The sequence below is a fragment of the Dermacentor andersoni genome, chromosome 3 (genome assembly GCF_023375885.2).
Source record: "Dermacentor andersoni chromosome 3, qqDerAnde1_hic_scaffold, whole genome shotgun sequence".
In the NCBI taxonomy this organism is placed as follows: Eukaryota; Metazoa; Arthropoda; class Arachnida; order Ixodida; family Ixodidae; genus Dermacentor; species Dermacentor andersoni.
This window is the reverse complement of record NC_092816.1, coordinates 85,905,885-85,923,590: the sequence shown is the minus strand read 5'-3', so window position 1 is coordinate 85,923,590 and position 17,706 is coordinate 85,905,885. Positions and strand designations below refer to the sequence as shown.

The 17,706-nt window shown below is 49.4% G+C and overlaps 1 protein-coding gene across 1 annotated transcript in view; it reads right to left on the bottom strand.

Annotated features, from left to right (window-relative positions):
- LOC126543924 (uncharacterized) overlaps positions 1-17,706 on the bottom strand; it is a 64,907-nt gene that overhangs the window by 15,277 nt on the left and 31,924 nt on the right. The window contains exons 2-3 of the mRNA XM_050191076.3: positions 5,379-5,566; positions 1,720-1,907 (exon numbers count right to left, since the gene is read on the bottom strand). Coding sequence (XP_050047033.1) covers positions 1,720-1,907; positions 5,379-5,566 — 376 coding nt within the window. The remainder of the gene's footprint in view (positions 1-1,719; positions 1,908-5,378; positions 5,567-17,706) is intronic.

Genomic DNA, 17,706 nt, shown 5'->3' with positions numbered 1-17,706 from the left:
GAAGATTGCAGGTTTGGTGTCGTTTATTTCGTACACAGCCCGCAATTAAACATTAGTTGGTCAGCGCTTCGTCGTTTGCCTCATTGCATGTCCCGTCCTTCGCGCTGTTTAGTCTTCGATATGAAGTCTAAACCAGCTCGTCCACGTCAACGCCCTAGCTACTTCTGTCACGTAGCTCAACCTCGGCAATCTCGACCTATAGACTGCCTCTTCATGTTTCGTCCATATTACATGAACGGCCAAAAACTCTCACTGTACGCACTTCTCGGGCAGGACTCGACGACGCACGAGTTCTGTGCGACGCTGTGAATACGATCACATCCGTGCCCTCGCCAGCAGCAGGGCTCACTCCTGATTTCTCAGCGTTCGTCGGACACGGACGGCTGCCTGTACGAAGCCCCCATTCGTCGCTGTCGTCACCGCCTCCTTGCGGAACGCACGCATGCTATAGTTTTCCCCACCTACATGGTTTATTCAAAGCCGCGTCGTGGTTGACACTGGCGCCACCGCATATAGACCCCCCCCCCCCCCGCCCCCCCCCCCGAGAATAACGGACTTGCCACATCACGGAAACGGCTTCACGGGCGTCCTGGTGTTCGTTACCTCGTAAATGCATGACGCAGTAAAAATACGTGACCACCCGCGGTCAATATACATCGAAAACGCAAGCGAGTGTCTCTCTTTGAGGGTCTATCTGTTATTCGCCGTCACATTTGACGCACGAAAGCGATGACAACCGAACACCCGCTGCGCTTAAAGGGACACTAAAGCGAAACAATAAAACAGTTTAGCCTAATGAAGCATTGTTTGAGAACCCTGCAGGCAGTCATTTCAAAAAAATAGTTTGGTTATTAGATGAGAAAATGAAGGTCCAAGTATCAGTATTTGAATTTCGCGCCGAAACCCCAGCGCCGGTACATCAGCGTAACGTCAGGGATTCCAAAGTATGCTTTCGAATTTGGGCCGCGTTGCCTGACTAAAGGTTCCCGAAACTTGTCATGTTTAATATTTGGTTCCTTTAGAACACAATGTAGTCAATCTGTACCGCAATATATAATTAGTAGGCCCTAGAAGATGCCATCAAAATCCAAGACGTCACGGCCCCCAGGTGCGGGAACTTAAGTAGGCATCGCCACCCGTATTTCGTTCTTGCGCTTTTTCTGGCTTACCAAACGTCTTATCGTTGTAAGAGTGGTGTTTTTGGTGTTGTAGAACGGTAATTTACTGATGCAGAAGAAATCATTTTTTCACTTTAGTGTCCCTTTAATCATAACGCTGCTGTGATCGGCCATGATAATGAAATTAATGCACTCCGATCCCTGAGTTTTGCGATCTCGGGCATAACTCCTCTAACTGCATGCGCCGGACAGATGTGGACGTGTGAAGGACCTACGTGTTGCTTGCGAATCTAACCGAGTTAGCATAGGGACTGGATATTGCCACAGGCTAGTCGGTGTGTGCGTTCTTCTAGACATTCATAGCGTAATGCCACTAGACTAAATATTTTTGTCCTTGTCGATGCGCTCAATGGCTGTAAGCTAGTTTTGTTCTTGTCTTTGCAACATATTTATTTCCACAGACAAGACGACTGCAATCCTTAAAGATCCACCTCTTGAATGCTTTCGCATTAAGACACCGAAGGGGATATCCGGCGCCCTTTCAACGCCACCAGAATATGACGAGAATAATTGTTTGCAAGATATTGCTCTGCTCATGTACCTCGCACAGATCTCGGTCGTCAATGTTGCTGTACGGAAGCTTTGTGACCAGGGACCCAGGTCCGATAGGAATGGGCTTGTCGTGGTCGCAGGTGAATATCACGTTCGTCCTGAGAGTCTTGGACAGCTTGCTGCACTTTAGCAGGGTGCTTGCGGGCTCTTGGAATTTCACCACGAAGCTGTTTTGACCTGCAGAGAGATAGAGATAGGATTAATTAATTTATCGGTGTGCCGTAAATTCCCCGCTCGGACATCTCAGTGTGGTCAACTATTCGAAATTTTAGGCGTATGTTAGTTACCGAAACAGACGGGAAGCACATAACCCTGCAACGTTTTCGTCCCGCTCGCTTTGATGCACGTGGCAGGCTATTCGTCGACGCGCAGCACCGTGCGACCAGATGCACAAACATTTCCTCACAGCCCACGCATCCGTTGTAAACGTAGTTTACCAATCGCAGAACTAGTGTCGATCTGCCGATCAGCGTAGACCTATAGTGCTGATTGAGTGCCGATACTGAACTTGTGCAGACCTAGTTCGGACCCAGTGCCGATCTCCCAGCGCTAGATCCGCCGATCACAGACCTATAGTGCAGGATGTTGCTTACTTTAGGGAGTGATTAAGAGCAGTTTCTCTGTTCTGATGACGTATTTTGCGAATGTTGGAACTGTAGTGGGTAGCCGCGTGTCCGTGGCCGCTAAAAACTACAATACAATAGTACCATCAGAAGCCAACAAACACTGACACCAAGGACAACATAGGGGAAATTACGTGTGCTTATAAATTAATAAACATAAATAAACGTAAACATAAATAAATTAAATAATCAAATGATAAATTAATGGAAATGAAAGTGGATGAAAAGACAGCTTGCCGCAGGTGGGGAACGCATGGGGAAGAGCATCGCACGCGAAATGTGAAGGTTGTGGGATCGCTCCCCACCTGAAAACGCTGCGCTCGTTACTTTCCTGTCGGGAATGCTATATCATGCTAATAACGCGCATGCCGTTCGTTACTGGGAAGTACCGGGCTCGCAGCGTTAAAGAAAGGAAATGCGGGCAAGACAGATGACGATTATCGTTCCGTGGCAAATATGCACCCCAAAGGATGCAACCCTTTTTAGAGTGTACCGTGTTCAAGTGTCATTTAGTAGATAATTGCAGGATAAAAGCATTACGAAGTAATAATAAATCTAATATTAAAAAAGCTGGCAGGCGATTTAACGTCTATTTGGCAGTCGATGAAAGACAATGTTTTCCGGGGCGAATTGTGGGTGAGAATTGGGTTTACGAACCGTATGATTTATTGTGAAAGTTGCGCTGGAGTGGCAACATCGCCTTCCACCTTTTTGTCGTCAGTTATCGCCATTATCATCATTATCATCATTATCATCACATTCCCAGTGGCCCCCGTTGCAGATACACAGTGGCGCATACCTAGTGGCCTATACCCAGTGTCATCACTTGAGTCGGGACACGTCTCGGTTTCGAAAAAGGCTGTTCTAAAAATGTCCCGGTTTTAACGCCAGCTACGTAAATGCATCTACGAAAGGGATTTTGCACGTCGTATTCAACGACTCTGTTGTCCCGAAATGTGACAAACTTGCTCTGGGTGTCCCGGAAAATTACAGATTGTCCCGGTTGTCGAGATTTTCTGTAAAATTTACAGCTATTTATTAGACCTGCTTGTACTCCCTTTGCCGTTCAACTGAACTGCTGGTAATATTTTGGACTTGGCAGGGACCACCAGCTGTTTGCACTGCCTATGTCCTCACGGTGTCCGGATCACTCATGCTGTAAACTGTAGTTGATTCCTTCACAATTTCAACGACTGCAAAAGCGCCACATTTATTTCATGCGTATCATGTGTCATGCGGGGCCCGCCGCAGTTCATGATCGGTATGCGACCGCTTTCATAACAGCTCTTAAACTGAAAGGTTGACCTTATCGCAACTACGCAGGTTCACTCCAGGCACTATCTACAAAACATCAGAGGTTTACCGTAAGTCGACCCAACTATTGCATCATGACACACAATACTTCGTGTCTTGTGTGTATTGTATAGCGTATGCTGCACGGAGTTCTACTGTATCACGACGCGAAGTCATTCAATAGCTATCGATGGGGCTTGCTATCAAGCCTCGCGATGTTGCACACACCGAGCCCATGCGAGAAACAAAACCAGCATCTCCGTCGATTTTTAGTTAGACTTTGCTCCTTCTATATATGTATCCGAGCATCACATGAGCTCGGCAGGTGCGGAAACACGAGAGAGTTACAGCTCAGCGAGCCAGTGGGCCAGCGCAGACGCCACTGCGCATGTCGCATCGCGCATGCGCACTGGCGTCTACGCTGGCCCTCTGGCTCGCTGAGCTATGACTCTCTACTTACGTGGCTTAGAGAACCAGCCAGTAAGTATGAATTAATACTAAGTTTAACTGCGAGGTTGGAAACAGTAGGGCTTGAGGTAGGGGGCTCAGCTCGAAGCCTTGGATTCTGTAGTCAGAAATATGGGTGGTCCTGGTACAGAAAACCACGAGAGGAAGCCTGACACTGAGTGGCTGAGTTCGCCAAAAACAGTCAATGGCGATTACGACTGGGACGTGAAACGAGCACTCAGGTTTTTACCTTTCGTCTCTAAGAGGCGCAGCTCTTCTCCAGCCGAGTTAAATATATCTTAAAGAATAAAAGACACAGGTTGAGCAAGCACCCGCTTGAGATGTTCTTGACAATTTATTTGCTTTCCGCTCTTGACAAGCGGAGGATCTCTGTATATGTACATCTATCTCTGTGCGAATTGGAAATGAGGGAGGTATTCGGGTTGGCGACTGGTGGTTGTAGCATGTTCGGAGGTATGAAATTACGCACGTCTTTCTTGTATTTGCATTTAGTTGACGTCGTTCTTGAGAGGCTGTGTGTGTTTTAAAATTTCTAACACGCGGAGGAAAGTTTAGTTGCATAGGGGCATGTAGTTGCATGCATATAAATATTCAATTCGAATAATATTATAATTTGTAAACACGTGTCCTGTGCTTTACACCCTCAATGGTGCAAATCGGTTTACAGTGTGGAGAATTGTTTTCTTCTGAAAAACAATAAGTTTACTTATTGTAGTTTTGGTAGTGATGCAGCATACTAAAGAGCGGTTATGTAAGTTTCAGTTACATAATGCCTTATGAATTTGTTCGCTGCAATTGCAACCTAATTGTATTGCACAAAACTGATTTCCAGCGAAGCGGGAAATTATGTTGAAGCTCTGCGATATCGCACAAGCCCGCTACTGTTACTTTAGTTGTTTATGTTTCTGCTGAAACTTAAGCTGGTCTGTGTCATATTTGTTGGTTCCATGGTGCGTTTGTTTCCCTTTTCGTTTTTTCTATATATACCTTTAAATACTTCGTAACCATGTTTGCAGGGTTCTTCTGTTTCACCCTGTCGCACATTACGTAATGTCTCGGCTATATGGATCTGTAGTGATACTGGAATAAATAAATAAATAAATAAATAAATAAATAAATAAATAAATAAATAAATAAATAAAATGCTATCGGCGATTCGCGCTTTGATTCGTCTGTACCTTTTTCTCTTTTCGTGGTCTGCATTCCTGTTGTATAAATGGCGTATATCGCCAAGTCACAGTGTTCCGTAGGCTTTGAATCTCACCGTTTGCCTGCAGGGTCGTGAACTGGCCCATGGGCTTGGCACTGGTGGTATTCAGCCATTCGCACGCTTTGTTTTTGCCGCACTGTGCCTCCTTCCCGTCGCCACAGAAACTCAAGGTCCAAAAACAGCCCTGGGCTCCCAGAGTGACGCAGGGGCCGCTCCCTTGGACGTCCACGTGCCACGAAGTCCTGCGAAGAAAGGCACGAATGTCCAGCATTGGAACGAACGGACGAATCTATATGGGCACAAGGGCAAAGCCTATTTGAGGGTTGTATAATGGCGGGAAAAGAATGTGTGGGCAGGGAGCGAGCGAGCGAGCGAAGCAACTTTATCAGGAATGCCTGCAGAATGATTAGCCTTCCCCTGTAAGGGAGGTGGCATCGTGACGCGGCCATGACGTCTTCCCGGCGTGTGGCGCCTCTACTCCGGCCGTGGCCGCACTACTCCCTTTGGTCGACTGCGCCTGCCCCTCTTTTGTGGTGGCAGCCTCCCTCCGGTTTCGCTCGGTTGTTGCCTTTCGAGGGCCGCCGAGATCTGCTGGACGGCCTGGGCTTGGACCTCGTAATCGTAGCACCTCATTGCGGCCTCGAGCCGCGGCTCCCTGGGATCGTTGTCATCGTTACAGCTTCGTGCGGGTTCTTGGAACAGTCCCAAAGGATGTGAGCTGCAGTGGCTCTTTCCCTTCGACACACACAACACAGGTCACTAACATAAACACTCGGACACACGTGTCTCATTAGCACCGGGGTGAATAACGACCCCGTCTGAAGTTGTCGGTATAACACCCCTTCCTTACAGGTCAAGCCCGGATGAGGTGGCGGCATAGTCCTTCTCTCTAGTCTGCACCACTTCACAATTTCGTTGTAAGAGGCCATTCTGTCCTTGGTTTCCCACCACCACGAGGGGTCGACCGCAGTAGCAGCGGCACGGTTGGTTAGTCCTCGCGCCTCCGCGTTCGCCGTCTCGTTGTGGTTTGCGTTGCCGCGATCCGACACATCACTGCCCATGTGCGCCGGAAACCACTTGATCACGACACACCAATTTTTACTTGCGAGATCGACCGCACGCAACACACGCGCGGCTTCACCACACACCCTTGCTCTGGCGTAATTTCTCACTGCCGTCCTAGAATCACAGAGCACAGTCGTGCACTCGTGATCGGCGATGTCCAGGGCAATGGCCACCTCCTCGGCTCGATGCGCCCCTCGAGTCCGCACACTCGCCGCGGTTCTCGTTGCACCGATCGATGCCCCGACGACTGCAGCAGCGAATGCCTTTCTGTCATGTGGATACTCTGCCGCGTCCACAAACACGGCACCCCTGTCTTTGGCATGGAGATCGATGAGCGCCTTGGCCCTCGCCGCCCGCCGCTCTTTGTGGAACTCAGGGTTCATGTTTCTTGGCACCGGACATACCCGCAGCCGTCTACTAATTGCGTCCGGTACAGGCACTTCTGAATTTTCGGGTCTCCCTTCCTTTGGCCCCAGGCCTAGGTCACGCAGCACTTGTCTGCCCGTTCTTGTTTCCGATAGCCGCACGAGCTGGGCGGTCCTCTGCGCCTCAGCGATTTCTTCCAGGGTGTTATGCACTCCCAGGGCCAGGAACTTGTCGGTACTTGTGCAGTCGAGGAGTCCGCTGCCTTGTACGCTTTGCGTATGAGTGCATTGATCTTATTTCGCTCGCACTGCCTCCAGTTGTGGAAAGCAGCAACGTATATGCAATGTGGCTTATAGCGAAGGATTGCACTAGCCGGGTGAGACTTTCTTCCTTCATGCCGGCTGTTCTGCGTGACACCCTCTTGATGAGGCGAATGGCCGTGGTGACTTCGGCCGCGAGACTGTTTACCGTCTCGCCGTTCACTCGTTTGCGCTCAATCAGCATCCCTAGCACTCGGATCTTCTCGACATCCGGGATCGTGTGACCGCCGCTTGTCTTGATCTTTACTGTCACTTGCTCTCTCACAGGTTCGTTGCATTTCCTCTTCCTAGCTGCTCCTTTCGGTGGAATTACCAACAGCTTAGACTTGCTTGGGAAGCAGACGAGCCCAGACCCGTCCAGCTGCTCCTCGATAGCGTCAACTGCCTGTTGCAATGTACTCTCGATGTGTCCGTCGCTTCCCCCTGGGACCCAGAGCGTTATGTCGTCGGTATAGATGGTGTATCGGACACCCGCGACTCGCGAGAGCCGCTCGGCCACCCATATCCTTACAAGGTTGAAAAGTAATGGCGAGATGACCGAGCCCTGGGGGTTCCCGACACTGCCGAGCTTCTTCTTTTTGGAGCCGCAGGTCACCGGCGATGATCTCCGTGGTCCGCTTCGTCAAAAATTCCTTGATGTACGCATATATGCTCTTACCCATGTTTAGCCGGGACACCTGGGCCAGGATCGCAGAGTGTCTCACTTTATCAAAAGCGCTCTGCAGGTCCAAACCCAAGATGGCTCGCTTGTCTTTCGTGTTAGTAGTGTCATCGAGGATTTCATTTTTCAGTTGTATCATGGCATCCTGAGTTCCGAGCTTGTTTCGGAAACCGATGACGGTGTTTGGGTTTGGGCAGGGAAAAATGTAATAGACTGCAAATGCTCGCGTCGATCATTACCTTAATCCTACTCGCATCTTCTCGCGCTGTTAGCAAACTGATAAATTCTGGAGCTGTGAACGTTCAGACACCATGGGCAAGGTGACTAGTACATGAATTCATCTATACTCTTGGTATTTGCGACACCAGAAGTTTCCTGTGGAGATATTAATTACGCTTTATCTTGCTAAATTTCCAATCAGTTTTATAAACGCATGAAAGCAAAGGGATTCTCCGCATAAGCATAATAATTGCGAATCGCTGGATTCATAATGCGACATCTTGTTGCATATTATCCACTTGAAAAAGACGCAAGTCGACTGAAGCCAGAAAAACGGACTTTTGGCGAATCCATGTAGTACTCGACATTTGCTAGATGAACCACCACACTTGCAGGTACCGTACATATTAGGGCCAGACTTCTCTGGTAATATTTGCACGAAACTGGCTTTGATCCGCCACGTTATATGTGACGCACGACATAGGCCAATGGTTTCTTCTGTCGCCAATGCTTATATAGTATGCGACGAGTACTTCAGAACATACTGAACCAGCTAGACTTATACACCTTTATGTAACCAATGTATAAGTATGGACCATATTTTATTACGCGCGACTCAAGATATGTGCTATTGTAAGTGATCGAATTCACTGCTACCAGCATAAGTGATGAAAACGTCGTGCACTGATTCAAAAGCGCTCGCGGCACTGAGTGTAACCGGACTTAAAGGTGACAAAACTTGTGCAATACGCGCCCGGTAGAAGACAACGAGCCTATTTCGTTGTGAAGACGCTTCGCGACGTTGTGCACATGTGTAGTGATCCCACTGGACTGAATTCGGGAAGTTAAACTACCTATAACCCTGTTATCAAACCTGCTGGTCTGATATGGTCGTGGAAAGGCGTGCTGTCCATATCCGACTGTCGTATATGTTACAATGACATGTCAGACCGTTACAGTGACATGTCAGACCGTTACAGTGACATGTCTTTATTGCACGTCAAAGTAACCGGGCAGCAGCCTGACTGCCGATTGACAACATTAAGGTCAGGTTACAAGTTACCGCATCAAGGCAGTAGAAGGTGCTTGTAGGCACATCTGTGGGCATGGGTGACGGCTGATGAGCCCGGCACAAGAAAGCCTTATGTGGCGTCATTACAATGCGTCGCTGATATAACGTATGAACAAAACCGTATGCCCCACAAAGATATCTAGTGATTCCATGGGAACATAAGCGATTCACATATTAAAACCCGTAGAAGGAGAAAGAAGATATTTTCATGAGAAGAAAGGTCGTCTGCCTGATGTGCACTCCTCTAGCCAGCTAGCCTGCATTAGTTGAAGCAAAAAGGAAAGAGTGGTCCCTCTTTCTTGGATGCAAATAATGACAAAGAGAAAAGACTCAAGAGATAACGAAGTGCCTACAAGTATAGCCTAGAATCCAGGCCTGTACCCGCCGTGGTTGCTCAGTGGCTATGGTGTTGGGCTGCTGAGCACAAGGTCGCGGGATCGAATCCCGGCCACGGCGGCCGCATTTCGATGGGGGCGAAATGCGAAAACACCCGTGTACTTATATTTAGGTGCACGTTAAAAAACCCCAGGCGGTCGAAATTTCCGGAGTCCTCCACTACGGCGTGCCTCATAATCAGAAAGTGGTTTTAGCACGTAAAACCCCATAATTTAATTTTTTTTAAGAATACAGGCCTATACTTTTGAAAACAAGTCACGTAAAGTTGTTCCCGCATGTCATACGGGATCATTGGAAACTGGAGTTATGAAGCATAAGAATTTTTCTATGGGGGTCGGCATGGACGGCTCTCAAGATATGCATAGTGGACAGGCTTAATGCCCTGGCGAAATATTATCCGTGGTTGACTGATAAACCATGGGCGTCGTCGCTGTGCCCCGTGTCTCGCCGTTCGCAATGACCTTTGGCCTCGAAGCCCAAGAACTGGAATGGGGTAACGTGACACACGACTCGTGCGATAGGGTTGCGGCCGAGCTAAATTTTAGTGACAAGAATTTTGTGGTGACAGCTCTCGAGTCTCGGATGAATCCACAGAAGTCCCGCGCAAAGCTCTTCTGCACGTGTACTAGGAAGTAGACCCAAGCGGCGCTGCATAGTGGAAGTGTGTCGAGTTGAAGTACCAAAGTATGCGTGCGATGCTCTGGCGCCTTATCATTAACAACACGTGGAAGCAGAACCACCGCACGAAACCCATGGATGGAGAGGCAGACCAGCACTTGTCTCCTGAGAGGGGCACTATATATAGACCCATTCGCTTGAGAAGGAATAAAGGGAGAGGAGGAAAGCCGAGCATGAACACCTATCCCATCACCCACGGACTGAGGAGCAGCACTGTATACAGACGAAAGTCGAATTCCGGAGTCGAAAAGAATTCTGCGAATAGCTTTGTGCACCTCGTATACCAACTTGAAACACGACCTTGTCAGAGCATACATAAGCCAGCGAGCGAAGACCGTGAAAGTCGCAAGGTGTTCACCTTGACTCAGAAGCACAAAGCGACGAGCGCTGAAATTCACTGTGAAGGCACGTACGAAAAGGTTTCACTGTATAGTATCCACAAGCTGGTATCCACCAACCCAACGTCGGTGCGTCACTTTGAGGTCACGGATTTCAAAGTACTCTTTCTTTTGTACTTAGACCACGTTGGCTCTGGAAACGTTTCATCCTTGATTCCTTCAAAACACAATGTAGTCTGCCTTTTCCGCTATAGAATTAACTAAGCCCTATAATACTCTGTCGAAATTCATGACGTCGCCGCGGTCTGGTGCGGGAACTCAAAGGAAGCGTCGCCACCCGTCATTTGTCGTTGCACTTTTTCTGGCTTACGAAGCGTCTTGTACCGGTAAAAGAGGTGTTTTTGATATGGTACAAGGGTAATTTACTGAAGCAGAATAAATAATTTTTACAATGAAGCTGTTAAGGGCTAGTTCTCCCAGGATCGAGTCCCTCTAGAGACACAAAATCCCGAAGATAGTGCAATACCGGGTCGACCCGCGGCGGTGGTGAAGCAGGCGGCGTTAAGCACTACCCATACGTGGGCCACTCCCGAAGATAGCTCAATACCGGAACGACCCACGGCAGAGTTGAAGCAGGCGGCGTTAAGTACTACCCATATGTGGGCCGATCTTGAATATTGACACATGTACTTATCTTTATCGGGCGACCATGTTTCGCCACCTAACAAATGTAATTGCACAGCGCGGGACGCGCCTGCATATATCCGAAGTTTCTGGAAAGTTATCGATGCTTCTACCCGGCTGTCTGTTGTCGCCGAACGTTGTGTTATCTGATTTCATCGCGTGACGCGAATGGTGTAGAACATTGTGGAAGGCGCGCGGGTCCGAACGATTAGTCTGGAACATTCGACGACTGCTGTATAAAAGCCGACGCGCTTGCCTCGCAGATCAGATTTTCGACGATCGCCGACTGTGTTCGCCGCTTTCGTTGTGCTATAAGTGTAGCCTGTTTTGTGGGCACAGGTTCGCCCAATAAAATCTAGTTTTGCCTTTCGCAGTATTGCCACTGTGTTCTTAACTTCACCACCACGTGACATCTGGTGGAGGTGCTTGTGCGTTCATGTACCGAACGCCCCCGCAAAGCCGCGATCCAAGCCCGAAGCCCGAGGACAGAACCAACATCGCCCAACACCAGCGTGCTAGCCGCAGACTGCAAGGACTGCCCCCAGAGCACGGACTTCTACCTGAGACTACAAAGAAGATCGTGGTCAAGACAACCCCAATGGCTGCCCCAGCGTCCCCCGTTATCCTACAACAACCTCGGGACCCACCAACCTTCCATGGAGCAGCGAATGAAGACCCGGAATCATGGCTGGAGACCTACGAACAAATCGCAACATTCAACAACTGGGACTCCGACGAGAAGCTGCGGCATGTCTACTTCGCCTTAGAAGACACCGCCAGAACTTGGTTTGAGAACAGGGAATCGACCTTGACAACGTGGGACCTGTTCCGTACCGGCTTCCTACGCACCTTTACAAGCGTCGTGCGCAAGGAAAGGGCTGAAGCTATGCTGGACGCCCGAGTGCAGCTGCCAAACGAGAACGTCGCCATCTTTACGGAAGAAATGAGCCGTTTGTTCCGCCACGCCGACCCGGATATGGCCGAGGAGAAGAAAGTCCGCTTACTGATGCGTGGTGTAAAGGAGGAACTTTTCGCCGGGATGGTAAGAAGCCCACCGAAGACCGTCGAAGAGTTTCTTCGTGAGGCGACGAACATTGAGAAGACACTCGAGATCCGGAACCGGCAATTCGATCGCCGCGCGAACTATACAAACTACGCCGGGGTTCAATCACTGGCCACCGACGACCTACGCGAGACTATCCGAGCTGTCGTGCGGGAGGAGCTACAAAAGCTGTTCCCATCATCACAGCCTCAAGTAGCTTCGATTGCCGACGCCGTGCGTGAGGAGCTCCAACAACAACTTGGAGTAGCCCCTGAATCGCCGCAGCCTGAGCCGCAAGCGATGACCTACGCCGCCGTCGCGCGCCGTCAAGGTCCCCCTCCGCGACCGCGCCAGGGCCCTGTCACGCCGCAGTTCCGTCGTCCGCCGCCGCCGCAGCCAGCACGACCACCCGTCGTCCAGCGCACCTACGCGAGGAAGACGGACATTTGGCGCGCTCCTGACCACCGCCCGCTCTGCTACCACTGCGGAGAAGCGGGTCACGTCTACCGACGATGTCCATACCGGGAGATGGGACTGCGAGGTTTCGCCGTGAACGCTCTGTTTCATTTGTTAGGTGGCGAACGCATGTTTCGCCACCTAACAAATGTAATTGCACAGCGCGGGACGCGCCTGCATGTATCCGAAGTTTCTGGAAAGTTATCGATGCTTCTACCCGGCTGTCTGTTGTCGCCGAACGTTGTGTTATCTGATTTCATCGCGTGACGCGAATGGTGTAGAACATTGTGGAAGGCGCGCGGGTCCGAACGATTAGTTCGGACCCGCGCGCTCGGACCCGCGCGCCCGGCTTTCCACCATTGTGGAAAGCCGGGCCGACCTGCGGCGGAGGTGCAGTTCGCCATTAAGGTACCCACATACACTGCTTCGCTGGTCATCCTTCTTCACAAAGTGGAAGGGCACTGAGCTTCTTTTATTTCAATGTTGTTATAGACATTAGCTTAAAAGACGTATACCGAAAACATATTTTATTAGTTTGTCCTTATCGCATCAGAAACTCGTTTGTTAATAAAATATTTAGTGTAAAACCACCGATAAAGCCAGCGTAACGTTGAAGGTTGTTTTAGTGTGCACGAACCGATGCTTGATTAGCTTGGCTCCATATTCTACAATCATACATTTTAAGGTAATTTTCTGAAAGGAGCAAGAACTTTATACGCGCGTGCGCCGTTAATACTAACCTGGTTTGTTTGCGCAAGGCCTTTCCGTACGCTGCTAAGCACTCGGTATACGTAAAACATACGCCGTAATCTGAAAGAGCGAGCGCGTATGGGCATAAAGAAAGGAAAGACTTTTCTCTCTAGTGTCCCTTTAACGTGCCCGACGCGTAACTTGAGCAGAAGAGCCCTTGTGCGACGGGCTAAAGCACGGCCGGATATTGGTGCATCCGGTGCAGCATACGATCCATTGGTGACGATTTCATTCAGCTGTGAGCATTGTCGGTAGACATGAAGGCAATGCGGCCAGAGGAATCGCAAAAGCAGCCATTTTATCCGGCTGAAATGAGGTAAGCTAGAGAATAAGTCAACCGGTGAAGAGGCACGTTAGGGCCAGCTGCGCCGCTGCTTCAGTGGCTGCTTCAAAATTTCCTTGGGGTTAAGTGAGGGTTTACCTTAAAAATAACGAAATTTATTGCAGTCACTCTCAATTCCTACTTTTTCTCAGTGTTAGCGCTCGTCGGGAAAAAAAAAATATAACGAACCAACCACGGGTGCTATCGAAGAACGGGTTTACGTGCGTTTGTGACACTGTAGTTGCATCATGAGTTATGAGTGGCGCTCCCCTTACCACGGTTCCTCCCCTTACCACGCTCCCCTTACCACGGTTCCACGGTTTCAACCGGAGCTCCGAACGACGCCTCCTCGAGGACCGGTTCGGAACCGGGTGCAACGTCTGTGACTCCGTCTGCTCGCAGACGCAGCGGCCGCGGTGTCGTGTATGTTACATCGTGGCGGCGACCAGAGGAGCAGCGTCTCGACAACAGCGTCTCCGAACGGTAGCTGTCACGAGGCAGATGTGCGACAACGCTGCCTCTACCGCCGTGCCACTGAACCCACGGTGCATGCAGTACCTTTGCGGTAACGACGACATTAGGTTAAAAGACATTCACTTGGACTAAAACAATCAATCGGTACTCTTAGAGCGCTACGGCTGTTCGTGGGGTTGAAGAACAGTTGGCTACACTGCACGGGGTTAATCCAAGCAACTACGGACGTTGCGCAAGGTAGATAATATTTATTAGCGCGCTATTAATTGTACAATTTCTAAGAAAGTAGTGCCATTGACTGTAAGGAGGATGATGATGATTGCCTCATATGTTTATGCGTCGCACGGGACCCAAAATGTTTACGTTTAAGCATTACTCCGTTCACAAGCTATGCCGAGATGTAAGCGCCAAATACGGCTGATGCACACTGAGACGTCCACGCGGTGGTGTGACCAGAACAAAGGTGACGTATGGTGCTTGTCAAGATGAAAATGGTGACGAGAAATGTATGCACAGTGAATAACGACACGTGTGCAAGAACATTCGAGTATTCTGTGCCCTTTGTGTCACAGATGACACATGCGCAATACGAAGGATCCAAGATTTCTGCGGTTTTACTAGCGAAAACCGCGATCTGATTACGAGGCACACGGATGAATGGCCAAGAATGGACACATGCCGAGTTGGCCAAGAGTGCGGAGTAAAAATTCAATAAATTTCTGACGATTTAGGAAACAGCTGAATATCATGCGCTATTTTATTGAGGTGTATGTGTGCCCTTTAGAGACATCTAGTAGCAGACGACAGTTGTGCAGGTTTTATGTCGGGATTAATTTTTTCTTTCACAGGCCAACAATAGGAGATTTACATGTGCATGAACCGATCAGTAATTCTTTTAAATATCTGATGTTATTACAAACTGAAGCTTAAATACAAACTGAAGGTAACGCATTTATCGCGCTTATACTTAAGGCTCCGTTTAGATCCCTATAGAGCGACACGCGCGCGCGCGCGCGCGCACACGCGCGCACACACACACACACACACACACACACACACACACACACACACACACACGCACACACGCACACACGCACACACGCACACACGCACACACGCACACACGCACACACGCACACACGCACACACACACGCACACACGCACACACACACACACACACACACACACACACACACACACACACACACACACACACACACACACACACACAAATTGCCTGCCTTACACCATCGCCTTGGTGCATGCGGTAACGCTTTGCAGAAGGCCAAACGATGATGGGTAGCTATAGCTACCTTTTATCAGCGTTGCTTTTCCGTCGTTATTTCATCTTGATTTTTGTTTTAAGCGGGATATAAATTTTTGAATTTTGCCCCAGCGGCACTCTCTGGTCTCTCAAGGACCGGCACCAGCGGCGTGCCGGTCCTTGCTTCAGACAAATGGCGCACGCCGTTTGTAGTGTAACGCGACCTTCCTCGGCACGTGAGGGCTGGACAGCGTTGCCCATCTCATTAACTGTTATAAGATTCATCTTTGCGTTGTCTGTTTGTTGTACCTGCCAGAGCACGTACGCACGCAGCTGATATATTTGGCGAAAGCACTCAGTGTTCACTTCTGTTATTGTGTCCTTTTTTTTTCTTTTTTCTTCCATTGCGATTTACACGCCCGTCACCCGTGGTGGTTGCTTAGTGGCTATGGTGTTGGGCTACTCAGCACGAGGTCGTGGGATCGAATCCCGGCCACGGCGGCCACATATTGATGGGGACGAAATGTGAAAGCGCCCGTGTGCTTAGATTTACGATTACTTTGATTAGATTCCGGAGTCCCCCACTACGGCGTGCCTCATAATCAGAAAGTGGTTTTGGCACGTAAAACCCTGTATTCTTCTTACACGCCCGTCTAAGAAGTTTGAGCACACACAAGTAGGAGAGCGTGACCAAGAAACTTTAGCACATATGCAGTGTTTTTATGCTAGATAAACTATAGTGGAATGCGGCGAAGCAGTGCCGGCAGTTCTTCAGCGCGTGGCGGCGATCAAAATACGATGAAACGGCGTGTGTTGACACTTAGGCGAACGCCCTGTGGGTCAGTTATATTCAAGACAGCTTCAGAATCACGGCTGACGTGATCATTGTAATTGTCTTTTTAGGCTTCGTGTGCATTGCCGGACGAAGGCCACTCCCATTTTTTTTTCTGACGAATACTGTCCTGTGTCGAGCAAACACATTACTGTTAATATATACAGTACCACACATTTTCGATGCGAAAGCGTGAAATGGTTCACTGAGCGATAAAGCCGGCGTCTGTAGCAGCGAACCGGCACCTTAATTCCCATTGGCTGCAACGCTACGTCACGATCCGAGTCTCGACGGAGTTCCGCCACGGTATACGAGCGGCGCTCGACGGAGCAGAGTGGGCAGAGGTGTGCACCTGCTGCTGCGGCGATGCGTGTTGCGTGAGGGAAGACAGCATCGCTGCGACGCCACGTCATCCTTGCTTTCGCGCTCTTGGAAGCCTGTGCTATCTAAGCGTTCCTTGCCCGTGTAAGCTCTCGCCTGCGTTCTAAGTGCGCTTCGGTAAGGCCAAATCAAAACTCACCAAGCGCTCTCTTGCCCGAAACGAGTTCACAACTCGAAGGACCGCTCAGCGGCGTTCAACTGGACATTAATGCTTTCGCATTCACGAGCCATAAAAAGCGGTTATGTGTCCTCGGGGGTTTTTCTTTTTCTCATTTTATTTAACCAGCTCATGCTCCAGCTACACACTTGGAAATCCGACTTCCACTTGCTTATAAAAAGTTGACCTTAAGCCAGTTATACCAAAGCGATGTTCTTACTTGGGAACTATTGTACCGTTTCTTCGCCCAGTACGATATTAGTCTTGTCGCGTGAACTCAAAACGCCCGTCTGTGATTGCGCCCGAAAATTTACGCCGCAGAGCCGACTCGTACTCGATTATTTCCATTGAACTTATGTACACGCGATACTCAGGCTGCATCGACTATCGTGCTTCAGATAGTTGCCCTCACAGCATCGAGCCGAAATTGACATCTATCGCAGCCCGCCTCAGCCGCCCTCCGATTCTAAGAAGAAAAGAACGGTACAAGTTGGTGATACTGCAAAGTTTCATTGTTTGTAGGTCCACCTCGATGCGCGGACATTACAACGTGAGAGGTACCGGCCGCCTCACTAGCGCGCCTACTAATTATCATTTTATTACAGCTGCGTGAGGAAGAGGTATAGCCCGCGCCATATTTCTACTATTCAGGATCAATCCCCACGAGTACTAATTAGCCTACGCGCGTGCGCGAGCACTTAGGTTTGGTTTTCTAAGTTTCTGAGGCAGCAGTGTGCAGAAGAGGTATGTACGACAAACGACCGCACGCTATAAAGGAAGTGAACTGTGAGAGCTCCACGCCCGATCTCTCGTCTCCTTGTGAGCTCTGGGAGGTACGACAAAAAGACGACACACAGAGAAATTTTATAATAGTTAGCGAGACAGGGGAATACAGCCGAGCCCT